Source organism: Myxocyprinus asiaticus, chromosome 43 (genome assembly GCF_019703515.2).
Source record: "Myxocyprinus asiaticus isolate MX2 ecotype Aquarium Trade chromosome 43, UBuf_Myxa_2, whole genome shotgun sequence".
In the NCBI taxonomy this organism is placed as follows: Eukaryota; Metazoa; Chordata; class Actinopteri; order Cypriniformes; family Catostomidae; genus Myxocyprinus; species Myxocyprinus asiaticus.
Genome location: NC_059386.1, coordinates 10,493,328 through 10,513,955, shown reverse-complemented (window position 1 = coordinate 10,513,955; position 20,628 = coordinate 10,493,328). Strand labels below are relative to the sequence as shown.

At 36.5% G+C, this 20,628-nt stretch overlaps 1 protein-coding gene across 8 annotated transcripts in view; it reads right to left on the bottom strand.

Annotated features, from left to right (window-relative positions):
- Positions 1-6,886: 6,886 nt before the first annotated feature.
- LOC127433500 (spermatid perinuclear RNA-binding protein-like) overlaps positions 6,887-20,628 on the bottom strand; it is a 169,733-nt gene continuing 155,991 nt past the window's right edge. For 5 of the 8 annotated variants that reach the window (XM_051685453.1, XM_051685455.1, XM_051685452.1 and 2 more), the window contains 4 exons: positions 19,234-19,374; positions 18,781-18,913; positions 17,563-17,613; positions 6,891-7,298 (listed from right to left, as the gene is read on the bottom strand). In XM_051685453.1, coding sequence (XP_051541413.1) covers positions 7,204-7,298; positions 17,563-17,613; positions 18,781-18,913; positions 19,234-19,374 — 420 coding nt within the window. In that variant the 3' untranslated portion in view covers positions 6,891-7,203. Of the gene's footprint in view, positions 7,299-13,268; positions 13,747-17,562; positions 17,614-18,780; positions 18,914-19,233; positions 19,375-20,628 lie in introns of those variants that run through there. The other 3 variants (XM_051685458.1, XM_051685459.1, XM_051685457.1) reach the window with 2 other exon arrangements.

Sequence of the window (20,628 nt, the reverse complement as noted above, 5' to 3'; positions counted from 1 at the left end):
TAACAGAAAAATCAGTGCTTTTTAAAAAAATGTATGATAAGCTTCATATTTCTGCCTTTAAACTCTCCAAAAATTGGCCCCATTCACCTCCATTGTAAGTGCCTCGAGTCGAATTTTTTTTTTTGAGGTAATCAAAATTAAAGAAATATTCTGGGTTCAATACAAGTTAAGCTCAGTCGACAGCATTTGTGGCATAATATTGATTACCACAAAAATTTATTTCGACTCGTTTCTCCTTTTCTTTAAAAAAAGCAAAAATCGAGGTTACATTGAGGCACTTACAATGGATGTGAATGGGGCCAATTTTTGGAGGGTTCAGAAGCAGAAATGTGAAGCTTATAATTGTATTACAACACTTAAATTAATTCTTCTTTTAAAAATTGTGTATAATTTGAGCTGTAAAGTTGTTTAAATATTCATTTTAGCGGAATTAGTGTTTACGTGTTGCATTGTCATTGCAACCAAGTTGTAAAATTGCATGTAACTGTACATGAAAAAGGTTAGAAAGTGCTTTTATCACACTAAAATCATGTTAACACACATATTGTTTATGTCTTGTGGCTATACTTTTGAAACAGTCAGTATTTTAACGTTTACAGATTGGCACCATTCACTTCTATTATAAGTGCCTCACTGTGACCCAGATTTTTGCTTTATTTTAAGAAAAGGAGGGACAAGTCGAAATGAATTTTTGTGGTAAACTTTATGCCTCAAATGCTGTTGATTGAGCTCAACTTGTATTGAACCTGGAATATTCCTTTAAGCACAAACACATTTCATAGTTTATAAGGTTTTAAATTGTCGAAGATGTCCAAATACTTTTTGGGGCCACTGTATCAAAATCTTCAGCCTTCAGAATGTAACCTGCAGATATCTTTTTGTATTAGCAAAGTAGAAATAACTGATCCTTAATACTGTAGCTGGAGAAAAGATTTTAAATGATATCGGATTGGTCAGAGGCCATTGTCATATCAACCTTTCAGTGTGTAGTGACTTCAATCCTGAAATTCTTTGCATTTTACTCAAACATGTGGCAACAGCAAGAGTGTATGCTGTATCTGTAAAGTTGCATTTGGCTTCTACCTGAGTAGAACCGATGGAAAATCATATGGAACACCCGAAGGGTCAAAATAAATCACAAACTTTTGATGGGGCTCATACAAAATCAGATTGCACCGAGCTTGATTTATTTTAATCAGATGTCCTCTCTGGTATCTAGAGCCTCACTGTGTCTTTTATTGCAATTTCATTTCAAACATCATCTCCACACTCAATTTCACAGGAGATACAGCTGTGCAAATGTCGTCTCGCATCCCTTCCCACAGCGATCCAAAACACAGCTGATGAGCTCCACTCTTCTTTGATGAGCAGAATTAAAACTTAAATTCAACTAAAATATGATTGCTCACAACATATTTATGAAGACCATCTGGCTGTCAATGCCACCTGGGGAAGCAGGCTTGCATAAATAAGAGATATTTGCACTTCAGGAGAAGATCTGAATGCTTTAAAACAATGCAGCTACTGATATTTTATATAGACCGACTATATGGCTTTTTAGCTGGATTCATATTTTTTGGATTAATAAAGCATCCCTGTCATATTTTTGTTGACTACAGTATTAGAGGCATTGCTTTAAAATACATATTTGTGAGTATGGGAAAGCATATGAGATAATACTGGTTAAAAGTCAACATGAAACAACATTCACAACCCACTTTATTTCTATAACGTAACATATTTCTGAGTAAAACGTATATTTAATCAGGAGTAAAAGTTAAGCGGTATTTGATTTTACTAATTGGGAATTGATTGGATAGTGAAACGTGGGTGTTCCATACCAGAATGGAGGTGGATGGAGCAGCAGGGTTCAGAAATAGAGCAAATTATAAAATGTTGAAGATTACAACATTATTTTCTTTGGAGTAACGTGCTCTGATGAATCGTTCACGATACGTTTAGAAACATGGTCAATTTTGATTTCAGGTTGACTTGAAAAACTGTCAATGTGATCCATGTTCAACAAACTGATTTGACGAAACGCTAAATAACCTGGAAGACTTCAAATCAACATGATACAAACATTTTAACATTCTCTGCTACACTTTGTTATCCCACAGTTTTAATAACTCAATTTAACCTTCATAACATTAACTGGTGCATTCACTAGATCAGCTAGCCTTGACCTCAAGTTGTCAATCGTTTGAACTTTGAGGAATGCTGGTGTGACGTAAGAAAGGGAAAGGGGCTTGTGTGTTTGACGAACATTCGTAAAGCTCAAAGAAAAATAAAGGCCAACTTTTGTCATTCGCAGGGTGTTTTTGATGCGCTTTTCTCTCAAATCTATATTTACATTTGCACACAAAACTTACCCATACAAGACTTACCATCGCTAATTCAAACCTGATCGAAGTCTCATCTGGTTGGGGGACAAAAAATGAATTTGTTTTCAAAATGTTCAACTTTCAAATTGGAAAAACAAACAAACCAGAAACTACACTGTGACGAACAAGGGTATTATAATTGTTACTATAATAATGAGATGCATGTTCTATTGCTATTACTAAACTATGCCGTATTATTACTATTAAACTAATACTATTCTGTAGTATTTCTGTGATTATATCCCATCTTTTCCTATTTGAGAGGTACAATATTTCACATTCAAACACAACAGCTAAAATATACCTTAATACATGGGGAGATTTATATAAGGCAACACATTCAATATATATGTGAGCTGGGTGTTAAAGTAGGTCTGTTGCATCCTCTTTCTATGACATCCATAAAAGTTTGGCCTATACAACTTTTGGTGAGAAATTGAAACATTCTGTTTACTGTATAAGCACAATCAAATATCAAAACTATTTTGACATATAAACATCAATACATTACAAGTGATATTGTCTGAATTGTCAACTCTTATACATGTGAAACTAACAAGTGACGGAAATTTGTATATATATATAAAAAGTACTTTAATTATTTAACAATAAGCGTTCATACTATTGTAATCCTGATGATAGGACGGTTATGAAAGCTTCATCTCCAAATATAGCACATGTAAAACAACATTGTCAAGATTTTTCCCATTAATGTGCTCTGTGATTGAGATCTGGGAGTCGTTTGAGTGCTGTTATTAATTAGTTAGCCTAGAGATGTGCTACAACAGACCTGCTGAAGAAAAACGCAAAAATAAAAAAAGCAACCGCTCACTGCTGCATCAAAATGAGGCCTGTTTCACACCACAAGCGCAAGCAGCGCTGCATCATAACTGCAACAGCAAGCTCGCATTAAGCTTTCACATTGACAGCATTTTTGAACTGTGGATCTATACAGAAAATGAAGTGATTTCTGGCTTACCGTATTTAGTATTTTCTTTGACAATGGCAATAAATTATAAAAAAGGTCACCTGGATTGGGCCAAACTGGATTTATTAAAAATGTCTCATCATGATTACTGAATAGTAAGTGTGTTTGTGTGCCTGTCACTTTGTACAACTTGCATTAAAAAAAAACAAAAACAAAAAAAAATCACTGATCCATCATTTAATACTGATTCACAAAAAAAACTACACTGCAAAAGATTATGTTGACAAATAGGTTTATAGTGGATTTTTCAATGTGTTTTTCTAGCAACTCTACTCGCAGCTACCTTTTGCTAAGCAGTGTTGCTGCAGTGTTGCTTAAGCCCGAAACATAATGTATGCAAATATGAGAATGCAGATATTACTAACTACACAAGCTCATTTTCTGTGCATTGTTGCTTTCCGAAATATGTCAGACCGACGTCGAAAGATGTCTTTTTTCAAATAATGGGTGAATGCTTCAGTATTTTAAGTTGATTAATAAAAGCTTATATTCCAAAAGTAAATAACTGTGTTGATAACTAAGTTTATAATTGATTTTTCAACATGTTTCTGATGAGGCTTTGAGCTGAAACTCTGATTGCAGCTAAGCTTCTGTTAAGGAGCACTGAACTGCTTAAGTCTGAAACATAATGTACCAAAATAAGAGAGCGCTAACGTTCCTAATTACACAAGCTAATTTTCATGCATTGTGTTTTTCAAATTATGTCAGACTGCAATTTATAAAGCAACGCAAATATGTGTTGCATTATCACCACAAGGGGCACAATAGCACTTAGGCTTAACGCTGAATCTCTACTTGCAGCTACGCTTTAGCTAAGTGTAAAACATAATATACGCGACTGCGAGCACGCAAATGTTCCTTATTATGCAAACTCATTTTCATGTCTGATACCGTTCCGAACAATGTCAGAACGCCATTCATTAAGCTCTACAAGTATGTGTTTCATTCTCGTCACAGGCGGCACTATAGCGGGCAATAGCAAAACGTTTTTACTACAATAAATTTTATCTTTCAGGTCAACTGCTGTCGACAGACATCTTTTTTCAAACAATAGGTAAATAGCTAGCTTCAGTTTTTATGTTGATTCATAAAAGCCTATATTACAAAATAATGTGTTGATAAGTACATTTCTAATTTATTTTTCAATGTGTTTTCTGTCGAGGCACAGCGGTGAAACTACCTGCAGCTATGCTTCTTTTAAGCAGAACTGAGCTGCTTCAGTCTGAAACATAATGTACGGAAATACGAGAGTGCTGACGATCCTAACTACACAAGCTAATTTTCGTGCATTTTTGTGTTTTCTGAATAATGTCAGACCACAATTCATAAAGCACTGCAAATATGTGTTGCATTCTCACCACAAAGGGCGCTATAGTGGGCAATTGCAAAAAGTTTTCACTATGATACATTTTCTCTTTCAGGTCAACTGCTGTCAACAGACATCGTTTTTTAAACAGTGGGTAAATAGCTCGCTTCAGTATTTTAGTTGATTCACAAAAGCCTATATACAAAAGACTGTGTTGATAAATAAGTTTATAGTTGATTTTTCAATGTGTTTTCTGCCAAGGCTTAGTGCTGGAACTCTACTTGCAGTTACGCTTCTGCTAAGCATGAAACATAATATATGCAAGTGCGAGCACGCCGACGTTCCTTATTACGCAAATCCATTTTCATGAGTGGTACCATTCCAAACTATGTCAGAACGCAATTCATAAAGCACCACAAGTAATAATATTAACAGGCTACAGCATTCACACTGACGTGTAAGGCTAGAAACATACTTTATGCAAGTACTTAATGGAAACTCTTTGTCAACACATTGCAAGCATGCTGTCCATTTGAATATACTTATGTGCGTTCTTGTGATGCTTTGTCGGCAACAAACCCAGTACTCAAGGGGGTGATAGTGTGAAACATGCTGCATATGCGTGCCATGTGAAACAGGCCTAATAAGTAGAAATTATACAATAAATGGAAAGGCAAGTGAAGGACCACCTATGGCGTATTAAGGAGAGTCACCTGTGCTTTTGACAAGGAAAAGTTGACTGGGTCACCCTAGCTGCCCGTCAGACCTGCTCACACACAAACATGTTAGTGATTGTGTGTATGAGTATGCACCTCAGTAAATGAGAGATTGTAAACAGATCTGCAGTTGGATGTGCTTTAGAAAGAACAGAGTCGCAGGGTGTGAATTATAGGGGGTTGTAAATTAAGGTTTGAATCGCCCCAAAGAAAGTCAAAACAAAATGTTCTAGGGGTCTTAAAGGTGAAGTGTGTAATTTCAGCACCTCTAGCAACAACAAACGTAACTGCAAAACTGTTTTCAAACAGTTTCCTGAACACCCCCCTCACTGTCATTTGTTGGACAAACAAAGCAATATTACAGTTTTAACACTTTTCAGGGTACTCAACCAACAAATGGCTTACTTATAGTTGTCTCTATATATTAGGCTGGGATATGAAAGTGTTTTAATATAAAAAGAAATTACACACTTAACCTTTAAGAAGTTCATAAATAAATACTTATTTTAGTGGCATTTTTAAACAACATTCAGTAGCCACACATTTTGATTACAATTTAGTTTGCGCTTATTTTGACATGGTCACAAAAAGACACTCACAAACAGACATCTTGTTTGCCAGAGGAGGTTTCTATAGCAACAGTGCCCTGCACATGCGGTTTCCGGATCAGTATCAAACGGTATAGCGGAAAAACATTAATAGATGCAGTCATTATTTTTCATTTTATTTTCTCAAAAAAAAAAAAAAAAAAAAAAAGTTAAAGTTTAGTAAGTCTTTAAGATTTAAAACTTTTAGGGGCGGCAAAAGACAATTTAAGTTGCACAAAATGAACTCCAACAGATTGCACCCTGAAAATTACCAATAGAAAATCCTTTAAAAAAGCCGACTCCCCCTGAAAATCTTTTTTTTTTATAATTCACACACTGCCTGTGAAGTGGCCAGATTTTTGGAAGACGACCTCTTAACCCAACCAGAATGCCAGACTTTTGTCGACTGAGCATGTGCGCACACAAAAACACGCACTTGCACAGATCTAGTGAAAAGACATGGTCAAGCTGCGCAAGGTGCAGAGAAGGAAGCATTACTAATCTACTACAGGTAGATTTAGAAAAGGGCTTTCATAATGCATGTTCACAGAGATTACAAGATTAAACTGCTTAGCATATATATATATATATATATATATATATATATATATATATACACAAAATTGGAAGAAGGCTATATGCTAGTATAATGGTTACATATCACTTTCCAATTCTAAAATAATTAATACCAAGAATATGTATATTTATATACTGTATATATATATATATATATATATATATATATATATATATATATATATATATATATATATACATACACACTGTATACAAATATACAAACTCTAAGTACATGGGTATATCTATACATATATATTTATAGTGCCATAGACCATACATATATATGCATATATTTATAATATAGCCACACATATGCGTGGTGAATATACAATGAAAATGACTATATTGCAATGCCAAGATTGAGTAAGACTCAACTGAACATTCACATCATCTCAAGTAAGCTTAAAGCCCAAAGAAGTTCAAGTGTATTGCTATATAAGAGGAAACTAAGGTCCACAGCCGGTTTTCGGGATGAGCAAGTCTAATAGAGTATTGCTTTCGTAAGATCGGTGAGTTTTTGGATCCATAGATAGGGTATGGATGGGTGGAGAGTGTATGAAGTTTGGCCCGTTTCTGAGCGGCGGAGACAGCCTGGTCAAGCCTGGAGTGGTACGACAGTTTAGAGCCACACAACCTGATGGTTCTAGAAGTCAGAGAAGAGATCTTGAGGACCCAAGTGAATAAAAAAAGGAGCGATGGTCCGAGGCTGGTAAAAGGGATTGTCAATGAAAAGACCACCTACAGTGAGGACAAGAGCAGAGAAAGCTGCGATTAATGGTGTGGCCCGGGTGGAGGCAGCCGTATAGACTCTGATGGGGGGAATGGGGTTAGGGAGTGTCACAGGGGTGGGTGCTAGGACCTCTGCTCTTTCGGGCTGTACGTGGGGTTTTCATTGCACTGGGAGCGTTTCAAGATTAATAAAAAATACATCAACAACTTAAGCTGCACGGTTATCACCTTCCAACACACACAAAAAAATCATACTGAAAAAAAAAAAAAAAGAAATGGAAAGAACTCGGGAGCTCATTCGTTTGATATAAAAAGACAGAGGAAATGTGAAACGTTTGTGGCAACTTGGAAGTTTCCATACAGATGTTGTAAGTACATAACTCTGACAAATCAGATCTGTTGTGATTTTGGAGAGAGTATAGTACAATGACAGCTATCACTACCAAAGAGGACAGAACCATTGGTTTAGAGTGGACACTAGACGATGACCATGACGAAATGTGTGGGGGAATACATTAACAATGAATGGGAATATTGCGACCACTCGTTTAACCATGGATATAGTGTTCCTCTTTGGTAAGCAATGATCATGACCCAACCATCAGCCAACACAAGCATTGCTGAAATGACCAAACAAAAAGCAAAGATACTTCTGAACATATCTGGATGCATTACTGTGGATAAGGTTTTGCTCAAGAGACATCGGCCATTGTTTAGGTTCATTAAAAATTAGGAAGAATCTTGACTCTCAGTAAAAGAGAGCCAATGGTATATTAAATAAATAGTTCATTAAAAAAAATTATAAAAAAATTAAAAATATTCAATCTGTCATCATTTACGCACAGTCATGTCGTTCCAAACCTGTATGACTTTCTTTGGGTGAACATAAAAGTATGGAGCTAGAACAATGACTAAAGTAATTTATTCAGAATTTTGTTAGTTTGAATTCTGGACATGACATTTTTTTTTTTTTTTTTATAAAATTTAAGATTTTTGTGGCATATTTATAAATGTCTATTTTTTTAAACAGCATGATTACCCAAGTTATCACCTCTGGTTCGGTTTCACTATCTCCCTTTTTCCACTAGATGGCAGTAAGTACTAGGAAAAATCATTTTTCCTCTATCATCTTCCATCACAAAATGCCGATCTGAATTGTAGGTGGCGCTCTAACATATTTTGGCCCTCATAGATGTGCTCGTCCATAGACATTAAGTCTCATTTTCAGTTCATGCACCACCCTCACTGTTTCATCGAATATCTTGGTCTCTGAGTGGACTATAAACCCAATCTAGGTCTCATTAGAAATCTGAGATTCCCCTCTTTGTGATGATGTAAAACATTTTATCACTAATAGTCGATAACATATTTTTCAGATGATTTGTTTAGCATGCTTTTCCTACTGGACTGCATATTTTGTTCTGGGCATCTTAGATTTAACTTTGGATTATTCACACAAGACAGCTCACCGACAAGTAAGAAATGGCTCATTTTGTAGAAAACTGCCTAAGGTAAAAGCAGATGTAAAGTTTTTTTACTTTAAGCTTTTACTTTTTGATTTTTTTGAAACTGTGGTATTAGGGCAACACAATAAACTATACAGTCACATTCCTGAGAATGAGAGCTTTCATTTAATATACGACTTTTCCAGTTAAGTGCTATGATATTACATTTATGTTAATTTCTACCACATTACCTCTAGGTTGCGCTTTTTTTCGATGCCGAAGTTTTCAGCCCTTATATTTTTTAATGTAATATAAATGCAAAATTGATGATATTTTATGAAAAGTTCAGATTCTAAGCTTTCAAACGATACCCCATATGCCTGACTTATGTATCCGTGTACTTTAACGTTTTAAGCGTAAACTTATTTCAAGACAGAGCGCCCTCTTATGGACCCGTGGACGTTTAAGGGTTTTTAATCTCAAAATGTTTACTCGTAATTGTATAATTTATATATTTACAGATAATTTCACCTTAAAAAAAGAAATACAAAATAAAATAAAAATCTGCTGTTTAAAAATATGAATTTATAATATACGCCACAAATATCTTCAATTTTGTTAATTGTCACACGTCTAGAATTCAAATTAACAAAATTCAGATTCAAATACTTTAGTCATTGTTCCTGCTCTATAGTTTTCATAAATAAGTACTTACATTTCAGTCTGTTTCTCACACAAAGCTGTTATATAACTTCAGAAGAGTGCAAAAGTTGTTCGGAACTTCTTTTATCATACTTATTGTGTGCATTTTTGTCATTGTTGGAGCTTGAAACCATGTATGTGCCACTATATTCCAAGCCTTCTGAAGTTATTCGATAGCTTTGTGTGAGAAACAACAAAAACAAACACCTCCACTGCAGCTTTAAAACATCATTCTTATGATCTGAATATGTGCATATTAAATTTTCCACTTGCAATCTGTTATGAGATACATGACAACCAATGACGCTTGATATCACTGATGTCAAACCTGGTGCAACACGTTTTGACTATTTGAATTCAGTATGTGTGAAAGTGTTTTGGGAGCTGTGGTCAAGAAGACTAAGTCTTTTCCTCACACAAAGCTGTCATATGGCCTCATAAGCCTGGAGTCATATGGACTGTTTTTATAGTACTTTTTGCCATTTTTTCAGCTCCTGGTCTCCATTCACTTTCATTGCATAGGAAAAAGCAGAGTGAAATTTCTGCTAAAATTCTTTTGCGTTCCATGTAAGAAACGTTGAACGACATGAGGGTGAATAAATTACTAAATTTAGATTTTTGGGTGAGCTTTACCTTTAAAGGAGAGGACAAGTGGGGTGTCTTTGAAAGGTTTGTAGTTCTTCATAAGAGACTAATGGTCAAGAAAGACCCCAAGGAAAGTGCAACGGACCTCAGCTTGAATTTGCTTGTGCTGGCCTTTGGAGGAGTATGAAATAACATTTCACACACAATAAGACACTCACCAATAGGTATAAAAAAAGAAGACAAAAAGACATTTCAGTAGCATGTCTCCATGGATCCCTTGTTGCTGCTTTCGATTCTCCGTTGTGAGGCTGTGACTGGAGGCTCCGGTGTATGTCTGTGTGAAGGGTCGGTGTTTGAGTAGTCTTGTGTAATGTGTGACTTTGTATGGTTGAACTATCTGCTCAGTGGAACAATACAGTTAACATCTAGCCTGACTAACCCTTCTGTGGGGAGACGTAGACATGTTTTGTGATGTCCAAGAATGAAATTATCTAAGCTAGTGCAAGACAGGGTCAACATTCATTCATTGGGACAGCAAGAGGGTAATGTTGCTCATAAAAAGGGTTGTGTGTTAAATGCCACAAAAGAGCCACTAAACTAAAGTTTCTAAAATAAGCTCTGCCTGGAAACACAAGCTGCTAGAACAGTATTAAAGGAATCTTCCAAAAGAAGTTAAGCTCTATTAACAGCATCAATAATTTTGACTTGTCCCTTAGTTTGTAAAAACAAGCAAAAAAAATAAATGTATATATATATATATATTTATTTATTTATTTTTACAGAAATACACATTCAATGAAAATCTACAGGAAACATTTGAGCACGGGGATGAGTGATAAAATCCACAACGATTCGAAAGTATAGCCACAAAATTACACGTTTTAACATTTGATAGACAGTGATGGGTGTAATCGGATTACAAAGTAATTAGTTACAGTAATCTAATTACCTTTTAATAAAAAGTAGTATAATACATTACATTTTAAATTCTTGTAATCAGATTACAGTTACTGACTTTCAATTAATTTAATTACTTTTAAGTACATTGGTTTACACATATTTCTACAAAATATTATTTATGTAAAACACATTTAAAACAACATCGGTTTGACAGAGTGCGTCCCCTAAATAATCATTGTAAGGGGGAAACAAGAGTATGGTTTGGATGCGACAGAGAACGAAGAGGAAAAATAGACATTATTTTGAATTTGTTGAGCAGAATTTTTTTTTCCTGTAAAAAAAAAAAAAAAAAAAGGATAAAAAATATCTTATAAGTAAAGTAAGTAATGTAACTACTTTTTCAATGAAGTAATCAGTGAAGTAATCTTATTACAATTTTAGAGAGGTACTGTAATTAGTCATTTGTAGCGTATTACTTTTTTTGAGTAACTTTCCCAACACTGGTGATAGAATCGCTTACTAACTTTTCACTGCAAGGTTTAACCCGATCTTTTGACCGTATTCGATTTTTTGTCCCGTCTGTTTACATTCACTGAAGACTCGACTCGTATCTGATATCTGTGTTTACATTAATAATATTTTCAAAAGTAGGCAAAATTGCACGCAATTTCAATTAATTATGCAAAAAGGCGAAAGTGAATTCTTACTGCTGACATGGTAAGCACGGCTTTAATGATTTCAACATCGGTCAGACAAGAAGTGTGGCTAAAGCCCTATTCGGACGAGATTAGTTTTCCTGACATATGTCCGTAAAGAAATTATTACTGCGGACGTCTGTAATATTTAAAGTCAATTCGCACAGAATAAGCTCTGTCTGTAAAAATCACAGACATGGGTGTGTCTACAGCATTTACACACTGCTGTCACGTGTAACTGACCTATTAGAAAATGTATACTGTGCTGATTAAAAAATAAGCATTTACAGTATCTGTGATTATTAGAAGAAATTGACTGGAATATCTGGCTAAATACAACAGAACTGGTGACATTAACAAGGCTGTAAATCTTGTATTACACTCTTGAATTAAAATGACATAATGTCAAGGGATTGTCCATATTTTTATGTTCTGAAACGCAGGGCTCAACGCAATTTCCCGCACTCACTTTGCTCAAATCATAATCAAAAACTGCTCGTTTCTTTTTTACATTGGTAAATAAACACTCGATAGCATTAAAAGCTTGAGGTAAACATGCATTAGTCCAAATGCGTTGTACTTTTTACCGGTGCGGGAACACACAGTCCAGAGAAAGTCAGGAAAAATGACTGACGTGACCGATTCGCACAGGAAAATTTAATGAGATTAAATTACAATTACTTAGAAGCTCTGGTAATTATTATATTACCCCATGTCCCCATATAAAACTAATCCCATCCGAATAGGGCTAGAAGTCAGGAGTGGTGGGACCAAATCCACACGTTTGAGAGTGGGTACAAATTTCCGCCTAACAAGAAAATCTTTGAGTTTTTGTGCGAGTGCTGGCAGGCACATCTGCTTCATAAGGACATGCCGTTAAGAAAAGCCAAGGGGAATCAGATATACTGTATGTGTTTACATCTGTGTCAGATGTAAAAAATCGGATTTTTTGTGACAGTGTAAACACAGCCTTAGTCTGTGCAAAGTTAAATGCAATCTTTCAACTCCTGTCATGACTACGCAAAACCAGTTAACCCCGCAACTTTGCATTAAACGCACCAAGATTTAAACCCTCCGAAATGTCTTGCCACATAGACTTTCATTGTAAGTGCATTACTATACAAGAGTATTTTGTTTGCTTTTACAAACTGTGAGTCTAAATTATTTTCAGTGGTAATGTCACAGTTGTCGCCCTTAGAGCTTATAGTGCGTTCACATCATGTCAGAATTACTGTAATTACGAGATTCCGACTTGTAAAAAATAATTTAAGTCTTAGATTAACTAACATATGGAGGTGAATTAATGAATTAATGTAGTGATTAAATATTTTTCTGTCATCATCATCAAAGCCACACAATGATTGGTTTTGTTGATATGAGCGTTGCCATAGAAACAAATAATTTCTCAGTCCAAGGATATGAACAGCTCCGAGTAGATTTTCCAGATTGTCACCTCGTAATAACAGTAATTCCGACAGGACTCAGCCCTCTGCATTAACTGCTACTGAACTCGGAACATTCCTTTAAACCTTCTGGAAGTATCAACAGACAAAATGCAATGGTAAATGTCAATCAGAACTGCAACTTTAGAGTAGAATACATAAATTCCTCATCACTAACTACAAAGGTTTCAAACATACACCAGTCAGTGCTTGGTAGTTCATGAAGATAAAGGTTTATTTATCAGCAGTAGTTTGAATAAGATCTATACATCTTTAACACAGCTCCTGATATCCGTACATAGATTAAGCCTGTGTCAAAACAGCCTACAGTATTCCCATTCTACAGAAAAACAACCATGATAACAAAAAAAGGCTGATATATTTTAAGTTTCCAAGAATGAGGTAATAATCACTGTACAAATCCTTCAAGTATTTCTGAAGAACATAAAACCTGTATATTTTAAAATCAAAAGACAGTAATAGAACAAAAATGATCGACTAAAAAGCACTTTACAAAAAACCTTATAGCTGGCCCTGGATTTCATAAGACTGATGTCAATTTAAGCTGTGTTTGTGTGTGTGTATTTGTGTGTGTATGGTGTGCTCCTGAGCTAAAAGGAGTAGTAGTGGGGGACGGGGTAGGCGGGCACTTTCATGACGGGGAACAGAAGCATTCTCTTGGGCAAACCTAGAAAGAAAACGAAAAGAGCACTCCACATAAGTCCAGGATCAAATAAAAGACCTGAGGGTGTTTTGTTTTTAAATGAAGTCTAGTGCCAATTCAGTCCTATTCAGGCATAGGGTTATGCACCCGAGAGAGGGGAGGCAAGGAAAAACAGAATGAAAAGAGAGGGCATAATCAAGCATTAATTCAGATAGGAGATAATACACAGGTATCTGTATGCTAAAGTGATTATGTGATAAGCTATATGATATATGTGGATCATTGACCTTGCAAACTAGATTGCATATTTCATTTTATTAATAATGGGTCTTGATTAGGGCTGGGCAACATAGATAAAACAATCATATCTCTATTTTTAAACTGTTTCACAATTTTTAATATATATCTTGATGGTTATGCATTTGCTCTGAAATAGCTTAAAAGGTTGTTTTTTTTCCCCCAATGAGAGGAACCATCATTTCAACTTAACTACTGTCCTCAAGTAGATTTTAAATGTTTGAAGCTAAAAGTATTATTTAGTAAACATTAGAGCTGTTGTAGGGCAATTCTAGCTTGAAGTACCAACTTCGTGTTCTTTGCACCCTTACCGAGAGAAGGCAGCACAAAATGAGCCTCTCACAGCAGGACGGAGCATAAGTCTGAATACAGGGGTCTTGAGATGCATTTTTCAAAGTTTCAAACTACGTTTAACTTGACACAACGACCTAAAATGTGAGCTTATGGTGCGAGAAGCTGAAAGTCAATGAAATGACAGTCAAAGTGAGACGCTCCAAAAGGAACGCAAAAACGCATTCTTTTTTCTTCTTTTTTGGGGGGTGGGGGATTTTTCTCCCCTTTTCTCCCCAATCTGGAATGCCCAATTCCCAATGCGCTCTAAATCATCGTGGTGGCGTAGTGACTCGCCCCAATCCGGGTGGCGGAGGAGGGATCTCAGTTGCCTCCGCATCTGAGACCGTCAATCCGCACATCTTATCATGTGGCTTGTTGAACGTGTTACCATGGAGACGGTAATCCCGCTGTCCACATATGTTGACATACATTTTTAGGAAAAAGATTTTGCATGTTTATTAGGTGCTACTAGTTAAAAATCAAAAAGGGAAATGGAAAATGCACACAGCAGTCACGCTCAGGAGGTTAAATATATTGAAATATATTGAATTTATAGGTTTAATATATTGAATTATTTGGGGGGTTTTGTAATAAGATGATTGATACATGAGAATAATTGCTATTATTTTTAATAAATTCATCATCACATCACAAAATTAATTTGATTACAAATTTTAATGATTGACAGCCCTTGTAAAAACTAGTTAAAAGTAATCAAAACATGTTTTCCAAACAAAATATAAAAATATTTTATCAAACAATTTCAAAAGCATGTCAAATGCCACACGGACACTTCCATGAAAATTTTTAAGTAATGCAAACGAATAACTGAAGTGTTTTAAAACTATGTTAATATGGACAGTAAAAAAAATACAAATTATAAAATTAATTTGCAGAAATGAATCAAACTTGCAAGGTTTAAATCAAAAACACTAGCGCTCTCGTACTCTAGAGTTGTGACGCATGGGGTGGGCACAAATCTAGTCTACTGGCACTGTCTTTAGGAAACAGAATGGCCAAAAAATTGCTATACATATAATTAACAAATATCTTGTAAAAATATAATGAATCACCCAGCCCTAGTCTTAACTGATATTCTAAAAACTATCAATCCAATCAGAAATCAAAGTTAAAACTGAGATATAGAAACTAGCGACTAACTCAGTTATGCATCTGGACTATAAGTAGAGAACATACGGAGGGTTACAGAGGAGTGATTCGTTGGCTGGCCCTCTTATGTGGAGTGTTCATTCTATGGCGTGTCTGAGATGCACGTGTGTGTTTGTGTGAGTGAACAGAACTGTAATTGTAGTCTCACAGTCATTTACATTTAGAAATCCCAAAGCAGCAACAGGAGGTAGAGGATTGAACAGCGTAAGATGACTGGTGAGAATTACTGCATGCACACAGCTCTCAGGCACCAAACCAGAGAGACAGTAAAGAGAAGGGGGCACTGTTCTCTTGCAGCACACAATCGGGTTTCATCTTGCACCTAAAGGAACATTCTTTATGTGGCAGGCAGAGACCAGGGTGCTGGGAACGACTCCATATCCACCCCCCACCCACATCCCCCATGGAAGAAACAGAAAAAACCCAGCAAACAACCCTCCAATTTCAGCCCTTGTTTTCGCTAATTCCACCTCACCTAGTCCCCCCTGCACATAAGGCTCATTCAAAGCATCTTCGACTGGGCCAGGCTTGAGAGATGCTCCTAATGCCATAGACTACACAGATGTGTGTGAGAGTGCAGCGGCGCTTCCACTCATAGAAACATAAACAGATGAAATCATAATGTTCAAAATGGAAGCTGAAAGAATGGAAGTCCTACCTTTAAGTGAAAAGAGCTAATCAACTTTTTGACAGTTTGTTTACCCTAGAAAACGTATGCACATTAACTGGAAGTACTGTTTATTTAACGTGATTTAAGCAAAACCAGCAAAAAAAAATTTGACCATTCTTGTCAGATTTTATAGGTGACTTTAATTGGTACTTGAATGCATATAGAGTCTTGGTTCAGGAAGTATTTTTCCCCTTCATTTTTTTTCGATAGGGATTTCATAAAATCCTTCATAAAACAGTTTTAAGCCATGAACCAAACCAACAAGCTCTGAGCTGAATCACAACATTACAAACTTTGATTTGAAGCAAAAAAGTATTAAAAAAAAAAAAATGACAATGTCGCAGTTTGTTTGCTGCCATTCTCTGATTGGTGGATCTTTCTCTGCAGAATCACAGGTAGTGTCATTCTTCACCAGGAATTCGAGAAGGACATAGCTGCAGGCAGAGCTTCAGAAAGGGGAGGGAGCTCCAAACCGCCAGCAAAGATATAGGGAGCCCCTAAACTAACCCTTTCCGTGAGTGGAAGTGATGCCCCCTTTTGGAATTGGCATAACACCCTTATGGAGTAACCCCGCCCCCTTCTGGAGTATCCCCACCCTCTTTTGGAGAATCCTCCCCCATTTGGAGATCTCCGGCCTGCGATTCCAGTCCTCTAATGCGGACTGATGGCTTTAACACAAGCATTTCCCATCGATTAACAACCTCGGAGCTCACGATAGATCTGTCTTAACAGGTTTATTAAGTTATCGTTAAAACTCAGTTTCCTTATAGAAAAAATATTATGGGATTTTTACTTCCAGAACCAGACTGTTGTGCTCCATTACCAATGTAGAAAATAGCTGCCTGGAGGCTTTACCAAGATGGTAGACGAGTAAATGAACTTGCTTTAAAGGGCCTTAGCTTTGAGTTTTCACATTGCATGAATTGTAGCGTGTTAACGTACAGTTTTAACGCTGGTCTTCAAGCGTCTGTGTTTCACTTTCTTTAACTCTCTTCAGTCTACTGAGCCCAGCGGTTGCTTTGAATGGTGTAACTTTGTGCTGTAGACAGCAGCAATATGCTGACGCTCACAGAGCCGCCCAGACTCAAGAGAAATGGGCCAAGCGTCCTGCAGGCAGACTACACGAGCAGAGTCACACTCAGGCCAGGTGCAGCAAGTCTTGCTCCAACCACAGTTAAGAACCAAAAGGTTATGATTCGGTTCCATCGTCCAGGGAGTCGTTTTTCTTAAGGTTTCTTTGTGGACATAAGATTTTGGGGTTCTGCTAGGTTTGAAAGCCCAATTTGCTGAATGGGGGAGTAAGTGGGGGCAGATTTGGATGCTAGATCCTGACTGGAGGAAGGGAGGAAGGGAAGGAAGGGGGTACGTACCATATGCAGGAGTGGCGGCCGCTGCGCTGTAACCGTAGGGGGTTCCGAAGCCTGTGAGAACATGGAATTCATGATGGATGGTTAAGTGTAAGGCTCTTTCACATGATTTGTGCCAAGGCTTTAACACAAGCATCATGCATTGCTATGACCTCCACATCACCTCATGATTGAGTGACGGAGGGGTGACAATACGAAGTTTCTACCCACCAAGACACTAGGAAATGTATACAGTAAACGGTTAAAATATGGAAATATAGAGGTTCAATGTACTGTATTTAAGATTAGAGTAGGCTTGTGCAGTGTTGAGTGTAATCTGATTACAAATTAATTAGTTACTTTAATCTAGTTACTTTTAAGTTAAAAGTAGTGTAACATTACATTTGAAACTCTAGTAATCAGATACTGACTTTAAATTTAGTTAATTACTTTAATTACTTGGGTTACACATTTCTAAAATATTATTTATGTAGAATTTAAAAACATGAATTATGTTCATATGCATGTCTTTTTGTATTTCTGTGACAGCTCAAGGGCGTACACCTCCTAATGAGTCATTGTAAGGGAGAAACAAGTGTATGTACTGCAAGCAACATTGAACAAGTAGGAAATATAGATATTATTTTTAATTTGTTGAGCAAAAAAAAAAAACTTTTATTTGAAATAATCCCGTTACACCAATTGACCTGCGTGCAATTGCTCCACAGAGATCAATGCTTTGGGGAACCCTGACGAAAAGATCATGTGAAAAGGACCTTTCTCAAAGGCCATAATTAATTTTAATTAAATGTACGTAAATATGAGCTTATATACAAGTGGAAATAGATGCAGACAATTTTGTTACCAAAAAAAAAAAAAAACACCATGGAGTGGCATTCCCCTTCAAATTTAAGGCCTGTTCACACCAAGTCCGATGCACCTAAACAACATGAATGATCGCACATAATGTTTCACATCAAAACTATTTGCACTAAGACCAATGCCGAATTTTAGCCATTCTCTGAAAAACGTTTGGACACCTAAATGAATTATTCAGCATCTGAACAATAAAAAAATTAACCCAGTTTCGGAATAAAGACTGATCACTGCAGAACGATATTTCAGATTTGGTGTAAAGAAGTTAATAGAGATGCATTGGTGCATGTTTTCATGCCAAATCTTTTGGCTTGGTGTAAACAGGCCTTTAGTCACTACAGAAACAATGTTTGGCTTCACACACACCTGCCGTGACGTATCCTGGTGCTGCGGCAGCGCTGACGAAGGCTCCTCGCGTGAGGGTGGGTCTTCCTCTTCCCCGAGCTGCCTGGACCGCCACGGCAGACACAGCAGCAGCTGCAGCTAATGCCCCTTTAGTCTACAGGACACACAAACACACTTTACAACCCACTCATTCACCTCACATCAACAACACTATAGGAACTACTGAAATATCCTTGATTAGAGTCTATGGATTACATTTGGCATTGACTGCTTTCTCTGAGAAAAAAACTGAATTACTTTGCAGGTCCTTTTGAAATCATTGTGGGAATATTGATCACAGAATATCTAATAGAGTGATCATGAATTACCAGGCACTGACCCCAGCTAATGAGGGACATACTGATACTGATCAGCACGTTCTGAGAAATTGAATTGGACATTATTGATCACTAATCGAATGAATTGATAACCTACCTGAGAGATAATTTTTTTCTTCTTGTTGCCAGCTGCATTGGGCCCGGAGAAGAGTTTCTCGAGAGCCGCGAGTGCAGCGCTGGCTTTGGCTACTTTCTTATTGGGCCCTGCGCCACGGAACTTCTGCCCATCCACTTCCACCTGCCAATGAGATTAAAAAGATAAGGGTTTTGAACAGGAAATAACATCATACATTCGTTATAAGTGACTGAAATGTGAGAAGCATGTTATTGCACAATGGGAAATTAAGAGGTCGTCCCGATGTTAGAGTTTGCCGATACAGATAACTTGCTTTATAACAAAGATGATAACCAGTTAATTGACTGATAGTTTTTAAAATTGAAATATTGAATGTGTTAAAAAGCGTTCTTAATCTTTTCTGGGACTGGGCAGACCAAGACAGAGAATCTACGAAATTCCAAATTGAATGAAATCTCAAAAATAGTTTATTGTGCAACCAAAATCCCAATAATGCTTAAAAAAAATAAAAAAAGATTTGGTGCATAACACGGGACAGATGAAGGGTTTTATAAATTTCACCTGATAACGTTTTTTGACAATATAAGGTTGGAGACACGATGAATGTGCTGATTGGGCTTTCTTTATATTCTCTGCATGCTAATGCTTCAATTTAGAACACTAATCAAAATAACAATATATTAGGCTTGGGATTGATGCCTTTTTCATGCATCGATAATAGGAAGATTTTCCTGATTATTATATAGATACACCGATCAGCCACAACATTAAAACCCCCTGCCTAATATTGTGTAGATCCCCCTCGTGCCACCAAAATAGCGCCAACCCGCATCTGCTTGAATGCTATTCTTCTCACCACAATTGTACAGAGTGGTTATCTGAGTTACCATAGACTTTGTCAGTTCGAACCAATCAGCTATTCTCCGTTGACCGCTCTCATCACTGGATGTTTTTTTGTTTTTGGCACTATTCTGAGTAAATTCTAGAGACTGTTGTGCATGAAAATCCCAGGAGATCAGCAGTTACAGAAATACTCAAACCAGCCCGTCTGGCACCAACAAACATTCATGCGATTATCTAATCAGCCAATCGTGTGGCAGCAGTGCAGTGCATAAAATCATTCAGATATGGGTCAGGAGCTTCAGTTAATGTTCACATCAACCATCAGAATGAGGACAAAATGTGATCACAGTGATTTGGAGCGTGGCATGATTGTTGGTGCCAGATGGGCTGGTTTGAGTATTTCAATATGCACAGAGCTCAACTCGCATAATTTTCCACTAAATTCAACCAAAATCATTTTAAAAGGACACAGATTATTTACTCTAACCATCAGTGGATAATATATTGTGTGTGTGTATATATATATATATATATATATATATATATATATATATATATATATATATATATATA